This window comes from Oncorhynchus gorbuscha, linkage group LG06 (assembly GCF_021184085.1).
Source record: "Oncorhynchus gorbuscha isolate QuinsamMale2020 ecotype Even-year linkage group LG06, OgorEven_v1.0, whole genome shotgun sequence".
NCBI classification, from domain to species: Eukaryota; Metazoa; Chordata; class Actinopteri; order Salmoniformes; family Salmonidae; genus Oncorhynchus; species Oncorhynchus gorbuscha.
The window spans coordinates 4945208-4957302 of NC_060178.1; the positions used below are offsets into that span (position 1 = coordinate 4945208).

Sequence of the window (12095 nt, forward strand, 5' to 3'; positions counted from 1 at the left end):
CCAGCATCTTCACAAGGTCCTTTGCTGTTGATCTGGGATTTATTTGCACTTTTCGCACCAAAGTACATTTATCTCTAGGAGAGAGATCGAGTCTCCTTCCTGAGTGGTATGACGGCTACGTGGTCTCATGGTGTTTATACTTGAATGTGGTACCTTCAGGTGTTTGGAAATTGCTCCCAAGGATGAAACAGACTTTTTCTCAGGTCTTGGCTGATTTCTTTTGATTTTCCCTTGATGTCAAGCATAGAGTCACTGAGTTTGAAGGTACGCCTTGAAATGCATCCACAGGTACACCTCCAATTGACTCAAATGATGTCAATTAGCCTATCAGAAGCTTCTAAAGCCATGATATCATTTTCTGGAATTTTCCAAGCTGTTTAAAGGCACATTAAAGTTAGTGTATGTAAACTTCTGACCCACTGGAATTGTGATACAGTGAATTATAAGTGAAATAATCTGTCTGTAAACAATTGTTGGAAAAATGACTTGTGTCATGCACAAAGTAGATGTCCTAACAGACTTCCCAAAACTATAGTTTGTTGTGGAGTGGTTGAAAAACAAGTTTTAATGACTCCAACCTAAGTGTATGTAAACTTCTGACTTCAACTGTATGTGCATGTAGGTAGAGTTAATAAAGTGATAGATAATAACGGAGAGTAGCAGCAGCGTAGAAGAGGGGGGGGGCAATTCAAATAGTCTGGGTAGCCATTTGATTAGATGTTGAGGAGTCTTATGGCTTGGGGGTAGAAGTAGACTAGACTTGGTGCTCCGGTACCCGTGTGGTAGCAGAGACAACAGTCTATAACTGGGGTGGCTGGAGTCTTTGACCATGTTTAGGGCCTTCCTCTGACACCGCCTGGTATAGAGGTCCTGGATGGCAGGAAGCTTGGCCCCAGTGATGTACTGGCCCTTCCTCTGACACCACCAGTCTGGATAACAGTGATGGGGTGGCCTGGAGTCTTTACAATGTGATTACTGGCCCTTCCTCTGACACCGCCTGGTATAGAGGTCCTGGATGGCAGGAAGCTTGGCCCCAGTGATGTACTGGCCCTTCCTCTGACACCAGATAGAGGTCCTGGATGGCAGGAAGCTTGGCCCCAGTGATGTACTGGCACTTCCTCTGACACCGCCTGGTATAGAGGTCCTGGATGGCAGGGAGCTTGTCCGTAGTGAGATACTGGGCCGCACGCACTACCCTCTGTAGTGCCTTGCGGTCGGAGGCCGAGCAGTTGCCACCATACCAGGCAGTGATGCAACCAGTGTTTTTGATGGTGCAGCTGTGAAACCTTTAGAGGATCTGAGGACCCATGCCAAATCCTTTCAGTGACCTGATGGGTAATAGGTGTTGTTGTGCCCTCTTCACGACTGTCTTGGTGTGTTTGGACCATGTTAGTTTGTTGGTGATGTGGACACCAAGGAACTTGAAGCTCTCAACCTGTTCCACTACAGCCCCGTCGATGAGAATGGGGGCGTGCTCAGTCCTCCTTTCCTGTAGTCCACAATCATCTCCTTTGTCTTCATCACGTTGAGGGAGAGATTGATGTCTTGGCACCACACGGCCAGGTCTCTGACCTCCCTATAGGCTGTCTCATCGTTGTCGGTGATCAGGCCTACAACTACATCTGCAAAATTAATGATGGGGTTGGAGTTGTGCCAAAAGCTGCCAAAGGTACGCATCTTTACACTTCTCGGCACCCTCTATGCATTTTCTGCAGTGCAACCTGGATGAAGAGAGTTTGCACTTTATAGGAGAGGGGAAATAGTTCTATAGGAGAGGGGAAATAGTTCTATGGGAGAGGGGAAATAGTTCTATGGGAGAGGGGAAATAGTTCTATGGGAGAGGGGAAATAGTTCTATAGGAGGGGAAATAGTTCTATAGGAGAGGGGAAATAGTTCTATGGGAGAGGGGAAATAGTTCTATGGGAGAGGGAAATAGTTCTATGGGAGAGGGGGATGGGAGAGGGGAAATAGTTCTATGGGAGAGGGGAAATAGTTCTATGGGAGAGGGGAAATAGTTCTATGGGAGAGGGGAAATAGTTCTATGGGAGAGGGGAAATAGTTCTATGGGAGAGGGGAAATAGTTCTATGGGAGAGGGGAAATAGTTCTATGGGAGAGGGGAAATAGTTCTATGGGGAATCACAGCTGACACTGATTAGTGTTTTCACTACTATCTCTATGGCACTCACCTGACAGAACTACAGCCCGAGAGTAGTGTACAAACCAGAACCTGACAGAACTACAGCGGTCTAAGACACTGCATCTCAGTGCTACAGACAACCTGGTTCGAATCCAGGCTGTATCACAACTGGCCGTGATTGGGAATCCCATAGGGCGGCACACAATTAGCCCAGCGTCGTCCAGGTTTGGCCGGGGTAGGCTGTCATTGTAAATAATAATTTGTTCTTAACTGACTTTCCTGGTTAAATAAAATGTTCACTCTGGGGCCTGAAACGCCCCATAATTCAATTCGCGATGATTGTACATCTGCTAAGAAAAGTCAGCCAAAACTTAAAACGTCAACATACAAGTGTAAGTAAAAACAAATGTAAATAAGTTAGAAATTGCGTTACGAACAAACACGTCTCATAAAAGTAATTATGTTTTTGTTTAGTTAGCTTTTGCTAATTGTAGAAATACAAAATGTTCCTTCTTCAGAAGTAGCTAGGCAGGCTAGTATATGAATAATTATATAGTTAATATAAGTAGACATGCACTCGTAATTGACTGTAGCGCATATAATTTCCGGGCAAGGACGGTCCATTTAAAAACCCCTCCTTCCTGCTGCGCCCGTTGCCCTGCAAGCGTCAACTGGTCAGACGTCATCAGAAGTGTCCACTTCATTTAAGGGCTGAGGGGATAGGGGTTTGCATAGGAAGTGTTTTGAATGCTGCCATATTTTTTTTTAAATCAAAGTTGCCGGGTTGTCACGTGTCCTACTTGTACACTCGTAACAACCAAGGCATTATGAAACGTATGTTTGATCAAATGAGCTACACGTACCAAATAAGAAACGAAATGAAACAAACAAATTCGACATTCCTTTATTGACCTCTTTACAAAAAACTCCTCGCTTGGCGAGAGAAGAAAAACAAACCAAAAACGCAACCTGCTGGAGAAGGCAGATTTTGGGCCCAGTTTATCCCTCTCTGGTATACCACGTGTAGTTTATTGGATCAATAGAAGTTTCGTAATGATTAGGTTGTTACCAGTATACGGATATAAGTAGGGACACGTGACACCCCGGAAACTTGGAGAGAGAAAAAAACGTTTTATAACGGGAGTTGTGCATGTTGTTAACACGCGAATATGCCCTCTGATTGTCTAGAATAGTCCTTCTTCCCGACTGCCTTCCATTTTCGAAGACTTTTCTGTTCATTGTTAGAGCTGCCACTAGAGTATCTGGCCAATATAATGGATAGTCTGTGAGTGTACTCAAAGCAGCGACTCCGTGCCATTGCTACCACACACCACTAGGTGGCAGCGTTGTCAATGTTGAATGCTGATGTCTGAACTGAAGTGGATGCATTGCCTTCGGAGCTGCGACAACAAGAAGGTCCACACTGTGTTTTTACTCAACAACTTTAAGTAGTCGCTTTTTGGTTTTAATTACTTACCATTTATTCACAAAGTCTTGAAATTCAACGCCGAAAATACCTGGCAGTTTAGGAGGAGGCTGGAAAAAGAAAAACAATCGCATCACAGAGGAGATGGATGGATGATTCATATATAAATGATTCAGCCTTGAAAGAAATTACACTCGGGACATGGAGGCTTTCAGGAAGGCAGGCAGGCAGTCATTTGTGTAATGCATTCACAGTTCAGTATGCCACCATCCCAATCAACATGGGAATGAAGGCAGGGTCTACCGATACCTTACAGCAGAAACGGTCTATGATATTTTAACCAGGATTTATATGACTTTTGAATAAACTGAAAAATAGAAGCACATTTTTAAAATACATTTTTTTAAACATTTATTGTAGATTTCATTTTTTTTAAATATTCAAATGAGTTTCTGAATTGACTGCCTTATTAAACTCAAATGGACCCCAACAGTCTTTTACTCACCTCATTAACTATGTAGTCCAGCAGTTCAAAGATAGCCATAGGAGGTCTGCTGTCTGGCCCACAGGCTGAGGGAAGACAGAAACAGGGCTGAGGGTTAACTCTCAATAAGTCAAGTCTGCTGTCTGGCCCATAGGCTGAGGGAAGACAGAAACAGGGCTGAGGGTTAACTCTCAACACGTCAGCTCTGCTGTCTGGCCCACAGGCTGAGGGTTAACTCTCAATAAGTCAGCTCTGCTGTCTGGCCCACAGGCTGAGGGGTAACTCTCAATTAGTCAGCTCTGCTGTCTGGCCCACAGGCTGAGGGTTAACTCTCAATAAGTCAGCTCTGCTGTCTGGCCCACAGGCTGAGGGTTAACTCTCAATAAGTCAGCTCTGCTGTCTGGCCCACAGGCTGAGGGTTAACTCTCAATAAGTCAGCTCTGCTGTCTGGCCCACAGGCTGAGGGTTAACTCTCAATAAGTCAGCTCTGCTGTCTGGCCCACAGGCTGAGGGTTAACTCTCAATAAGACAGCTCTGCTGTCTGGCCCACAGGCTGAGGGTTAACTCTCAATAAGTCAGCTCTGCTGTCTGGCCCACAGGCTGAGGGTTAACTCTCAATAAGTCAGCTCTGCTGTCTGGCCCACAGGCTGAGGGTTAACTCTCAATAAGTCAGCTCTGCTGTCTGGCCCACAGGCTGAGGGTTAACTCTCAATAAGTCAGCTCTGCTGTCTGGCCCACAGGCTGAGGGTTAACTCTCAATAAGTCAGCTCTGCTGACAGGCCCAATAAGTCAGCTCTGCTGTGGAGGCTGAGGGTTAACTCTCAATAAGTCAGCTCTGCTGTCTGGCCCACAGGCTGAGGGTTAACTCTCAATAAGTCAGCTCTGCTGTCTGGCCCACAGGCTGAGGGTTAACTCTCAATACGTCAGGTAGTTGTCCCGGCTACTCAGATTGTAATCAGTATAACCTGTAATGACACACAGGAGATGAATGAGTGCAGACCTGAGATCTGGATCCCTTATCCACAATGTGTCTCAGAGTGCTGATCTAGGATCAGGTACTCCTTGTTTATGTAATTGTATTCATTATGATCAAAAGGAAAACATGTATCCTATATCAGCACTTCTACTCTGAAAGGTTTTGTGAATATGGACCCAGAGATCTGAGAGGATTGTATAGATAAGCATTATGCTATTTAATATTTTATTAGGATCCCCCATTAGCTGTTGTTGAAGCAGCAGCTTCTCTTCTGGGATTCCACGCAGAACACAGAACACAGAACACAAAATATGATACAGAACATCAATAGACAAGAACAGCACAAGGACTGAACTACACAAATTTAACCTAAGAACACTTACAATCCACCTCATTTTTCACAAAACAAATGCTATGGGCACAGGCTAACAACGGAAGTGATTTTTATTTGATTTTATTTAACCTTTATTTAACTAGGCAAGTCAGTTAAGAACACATTATTCTTTACAATGACGGCCGACCAGAAGACAAAAGGCCTCTCCTGCGGGGAGGGGACAAAACACACATCATGGCAAGAGAGACACCACAACACTACATAAAGAGACGTAAGACAACAACATAGCAAGGCAGCAACACAACATGACAACACAACATGGTAGCAACACAACATGACAACACAGCATGGTAGCAACACAACATGACAACAACATGGTAGCAACACAACATGACAACACAGCCTGGTAGCAACACAACATGACAACAACATGGTAGCAACACAACATGACAACACAACATGGTAGCAACACAACATGACAACACAGCCTGGTAGCAACACAACATGACAACAACATGGTAGCAACACAACATGACAACACAACATGACAACACAGCCTGGTAGCAACACAACATGACAACAACATGGTAGCAACACAACATGACAACAACATGGTAGCAACACAACATGACAACACAGCCTGGTAGCAACACAACATGACAACACAGCCTGGTAGCAACACAACATGACAACAACATGGTAGCAACACAACATGACAACACAGCCTGGTAGCAACACAACATGACAACACAACATGACAACAACATGGTAGCAACACAACATGACAACACAGCATGGTAGCAACACAACATGACAACAACATGGTAGCAACACAACAAGACAACAACATGGTAGCAACACAACATGACAACAACATGGTAGCAACACAACATGACAACAACATGGTAGCAACACAACATGACAACACAGCCTGGTAGCAACACAACATGACAACACAGCATGGTAGCAACACAACATGACAACAACATGGTAGCAACACAACATGACAACACAGCCTGGTAGCAACACAACATGACAACACAGCATGGTAGCAACACAACATGACAACAACATGGCAGCAACACAACATGACAACACAGCCTGGTAGCAACACAACATGACAACACAGCATGGTAGCAACACAACATGACAACATGGTAGCAACACAACATGACAACACAGCCTGGTAGCAACACAACATGACAACACAGCATGGTAGCAACACAACATGACAACAACATGGTAGCAACACAACATGACAACACAGCCTGGTAGCAACACAACATGACAACACAGCATGGTAGCAACACAACATGACAACAACATGGCAGCAACACAACATGACAACACAGCCTGGTAGCAACACAACATGACAACACAGCATGGTAGCAACACAACATGACAACAACATGGTAGCAACACAACATGACAACACAGCCTGGTAGCAACACAACATGACAACACAGCATGGTAGCAACACAACATGACAACACAACATGACAACAACATGGTAGCAACACAACATGACAACACAGCATGGTAGCAACACAACATGACAACAACATGGTAGCAACACAACATGACAACAACATGGTAGCAACACAACATGACAACAACATGGTAGCAACACAACATGGTAGCAACACAACATGGCAACACAGCATGGTAGCAACACAACATGACAACAACATGGTAGCAACACAACATGACAACACAACATGGCAGCAACACAACAACACAACATGACAACAACATGGTAGCAACACAACATGACAACACAGCATGGTAGCAACACAACATGACAACAACATGGTAGCAACACAACATGACAACAACATGGTAGCAACACAACATGACAACAACATGGTAGCAACACAACATGGTAGCAAAACAACATGGTAGCAACACAACATGGTAGCAAAACAACATGGTAGCAACACAACATGGCAGCAAAACAACATGGTAGCAACACAACATGGCAACACAGCATGGTAGCAACACAACATGACAACAACATGGTAGCAACACATGACAACACAGCATGGTAGCAACACATGACAACACAGCATGGTAGCAACACATGACAACAACATGGTAGCAACACAACATGACAACAACATGGTAGCAACACAACATGACAACACAGCATGGTAGCAACACATGACAACAACATGGTAGCAACACAACATGACAACAACATGGTAGCAACACAACATGACAACACAGCATGGTAGCAACACATGACAACAACATGGTAGCAACACAACATGACAACACAGCATGGTAGCAACACAACATGACAACACAGCATGGTAGCAACACACATGACAACACAGCATGGTAGCAACACACATGACAACACAGCATGGTAGCAACACACATGACAACACAGCATGGTAGCAACACAACATGACAACAACACAGCATGGTAGCAACACAACATGACAACAGCATGGTAGCAACACAACATGACAACAGCATGGTAGCAACACAACATGACAACAACATGGTAGCAACACAACATGACAACAACATGGTAGCAACACAACATGACAACAACATGGTAGCAACACAACATGACAACAACATGGTAGCAACACAACATGACAACAGCATGGTAGCAACACAACATGACAACAACATGGTAGCAACACAACATGACAACAACATGGTAGCAACACAACATGACAACACAGCATGGTAGCAACACAACATGACAACACAGCATGGTAGCAACACAACATGACAACACAGCATGGTAGCAACACAACATGACAACAACATGATAGCAACACAACATGACAACACAACATGGTAGCAACACAACATGACAACACAGCATGGTAGCAACACAACATGACAACACAGCATGGTAGCAACACAACATGACAACACAACATGGTAGCAACACAACATGACAACAACATGGTAGCAACACAACATGACAACAACACAACACGACAACAACATGGTAGCAACACAACATGACAACACAGCATGGTAGCAACACAACATGGTAGCAACACAACATGACAACAACATGGTAGCAACACAACATGACAACAACATGGTAGCAACACAACATGACAACAACATGGTAGCAGCACAACATGGTAGCAACACAACATGACAACAACATGGTAGCAACACAACATGACAACAACATGGTCGCAACACAACATGACAACACAGCATGGTAGCAGCACAAAACATGGTACAAACAATATTGGGCTGCAGACAACAGCACAAAGGGTAAGAAGGTTAGAGACAACAATACATCACACAAAGCAGCCACAAGGTTAGAGACAACAATACATCACACTAAGCAGCCACAAGGTTAGAGACAACAATACATCACACAAAGCAGCCACAAGGTTAGAGACAACAATACATCACACAAAGCAGCCACAAGGTTAGAGACAACAATACATCACACAAAGCAGCCACAAGGTTAGAGACAACAATACATCACACAAAGCAGCCACAAGGTTAGAGACAACAATACATCACACAAAGCAGCCACAAGGTTAGAGACAACAATACATCACACAAAGCAGCCACAAGGTTAGAGACAACAATACATCACACAAAGCAGCCACAAGGTTAGAGACAACAATACATCACACAAAGCAGCCACAAGGTTAGAGACAACAATACATCACACAAAGCAGCCACAAGGTTAGAGACAACAATACATCACACAAAGCAGCCACAAGGTTAGAGACAACAATACATCACACAAAGCAGTCACAGCTGTCAGTTTGAGTGTCCATGATGGAGTCTATGAATGAAGAGGTTAAACTGTCCAGTTTGGGTGTCCATGATGGGAGTCTTTGAATGAAGAGGTTAAACTGTCCTGTAACGGATTGGACTTCCTCTTTACCTCCCTGCAAATAATACTTCAATGTAATGAAAAAAATAATATAGAAACTCATATTTAAAATGTAGCAATTCAACAACAAACGCTGTTTAGCCTGCACATCTTTTACAGCATGCCATTGCCTCGTTGCTCGAGTGGTTTGCAAGTGATTCTCATTTCTCTGATGGTTGCCAATTCCTTTCTCTTGTTCCACTGTGCTCATCTCTCTGTCTGTCCTGTGCAACTATTTTCAATGCTTCGGTGCATAACCGGCCAAAAGTAATAACACAAAACACACTTTCTCTCCTCAACTTTCCCCGTGTGTTAATTTGGCCTATGCTGTTGTCCTGTTTTACATTCTGAAATGATCTACATCAAGCCTGCTTCTCTCCCATCTTACAGACTCTTGACCCAGTGCTATTCGGGCCTAGTATAAATATATGTCCTATCGCTTTGCAGCCTATAGTTTTTCCTGGGATTTCCTGACAACATGACGAGGTGCCACTGCAGTAGATAGCTGCCATTTTACAGACTCCTGACCCAGACAAGATGACGAGGTGCCCCTGCAGTAGATAGCTGCCATTTTACAGACTCCTGACCCAGACAAGATGACGAGGTGCCCCTGCAGTAGATAGCTGCCATTTTACAGACTCCTGACCCAGACAAGATGACGAGGTGCCCCTGCAGTAGATAGCTGCCATTTTACAGACTCCTGACCCAGACAAGATGACGAGGTGCCCCTGCAGTAGATAGCTGCCATTTTACAGACTCCTGACCCAGACAAGATGACGAGGTGCCCCTGCAGTAGATAGCTGCCATTTTACAGACTCCTGACCCAGACAAGATGACGAGGTGCCACTGTAACGGATCTGAAACGGCTAGCTTAGTTAGCTGCCTAAATAGAGTTTACTGACATCACTAATACCCAGACAAGATCGGAGACCTTGAAGTAGTAGCTAACCCACGGCTTTTGTGGAGTGAGATAGATGCCGAGGGGTGACTGTTTTGATGTGTGCAGAGGGTCCCTGACCCAGACAAGATGACGTCTAAAGTTATACTGTTACACCACTGCATTAGATAGCTGCCATTTTACAGACTCCTGACTAGCGCTATTTTGTGTTTTGTTGTTGTTGATCTTAACAATTTTTGCACAAAATGTTTCCGCCATAATTTGCTATGTCTGGGGGGAAAAAAAGTCTTCTTGACATCAGAACAGCGACCACTAACCTCGATTTGGATGAAGATTTAAACTTCAATGAGTCGGTAGATCTGAATCTTATGCTTTTACCCCGGACCTGATCCCAAGAACTGGAAAGAGGAAGGCGAAAGAGCAGGGGCAAGCGAGGCGGCATCATGATTAGACTACGTCTGCGAGCATCTAGATCACCGTCACCTTCCGGTTTTGTTTGGTGAACATACAGGGTAGCATAGTGGTTAGAGTGTAGAGTGTATCCTTCCTGTTTGCCCCCAGTGTCCTCGGATGGGGCCCATTCTCCAGACCCCTCCTGTCTCAGCCTCCAGACAAGTTTATGTGTCGGGGGCTAGGGTCAGTTTGTTTATCTGGAGATAGTCCTGTGTAAATCCATTTTAATTCAGACTCTCTCGGAGGACCTGAGCCCTAGAACCATGCCCCAGGACTACAAGATGACTTGCTGTCCCCAGTCCACCTGGCCATGCTGCTGCTCCAGTTTCAGACTGGCCTGGGCCCAGACAAGATGACATGAGGACTCCTTGCTGTCCCCAGTCCACCTGGCCATGCTCCTGCTCCAGTTTTACAGTTCTGCCTTATTCAACCATGCTGGTCAAGAACATTTGAACATCTTGGCCACGTTCTGTTATAATCTCCACCCTGCAGCCAGATGGCCAGCATATGCTCTCCTAATTTTCTCTCTCGGAGGACCTGAGCCCTAGGACCGTGCCCCAGGACTACCTGACATGATGGCTCCTTGCTGTCCCCAGTCCACCTGACTGTGCTGCTGCTCCAGTTTCAACTGTTCTGCCTAAATTATTTGACCATGCTGGTCATTTATGAACATTTGAACATCTTGGTCATTTTCTGTTATAATCTCTACCCGGCACAGCCAGAAGAGGACTGGCCACCCCACATAGCCCGGTTCCTCTCTAGGTTTCTTCCTAGGTTTTGGCCTTTCTAGGGAGTGACTGCTTTTACACCTGCATTGTTTGCTGTTTGGGGTTTTAGGCTGGGTTTCTGTACAGCACTTTGGATATCAGCTGGGCGTGGGCTATATAAATAAATTTGATTTGATTTGATTTGATTTAGAGGTGGCAGGTAGCCAGTGGTTGCATTAGAAGTAGGTAGTCTAGTGGTTTGTAGAGGTGGCAGGTAGTCTAGTGGTTAGAGTGTAGAGGTGGCAGGTAGCCTAGTGGTTAGAGTCTAGAGGTGGCAGGTAGCCTAGTGGTTAGAGTGTAGAGGAGGCAGGTAGCCTAGTGGTTTGTAGAGGTGGCAGGTAAGTGGTTAGTTTCCAGGTAGTCTAGTGGTTAATTAGAGGCGGCAGGTAGCCTAGTGGGGGAAAAAGCCTAGTGGTTAGAGTGTAGAGGTGGCAGGTAGCCTAGTGGTTAGAGTGTAGAGGTGGCAGTTAGCCTAGTGGTTAGAGTGTCGAGGTGGCAGGTAGCCTAGTGGTTAGAGCATTGGACTAGTAACCGAAAGGTGAACATACAATCAATAAAGAGAAAAAACTGGTCGAGCTCCGTTCCAGATCTGAAGAACTGTAATATCTTTTCACAGAGTAGTGGCGAGGACATGGATAATATAAACCTCGCTGGCTTTTCCATTTTCTATTTTTATTTATTTAACCTTTATTTTAACTAGGCAAGTCAGTTTAAGAAACAAATTCTTATTTACAATGACGGCCTAACC

The 12095-nt window shown here is 44.7% G+C and overlaps 1 protein-coding gene across 1 annotated transcript in view; it reads right to left on the bottom strand.

The window, feature by feature from the left end:
• The window catches only part of LOC124037445 (dual specificity mitogen-activated protein kinase kinase 1-like), a 60283-nt gene that overhangs the window by 8084 nt on the left and 40104 nt on the right, over nt 1–12095 (bottom strand). The window contains 2 exon segments of the mRNA XM_046352145.1: nt 3616–3674; nt 4070–4134. Coding sequence (XP_046208101.1) covers nt 3616–3674; nt 4070–4134 — 124 coding nt within the window.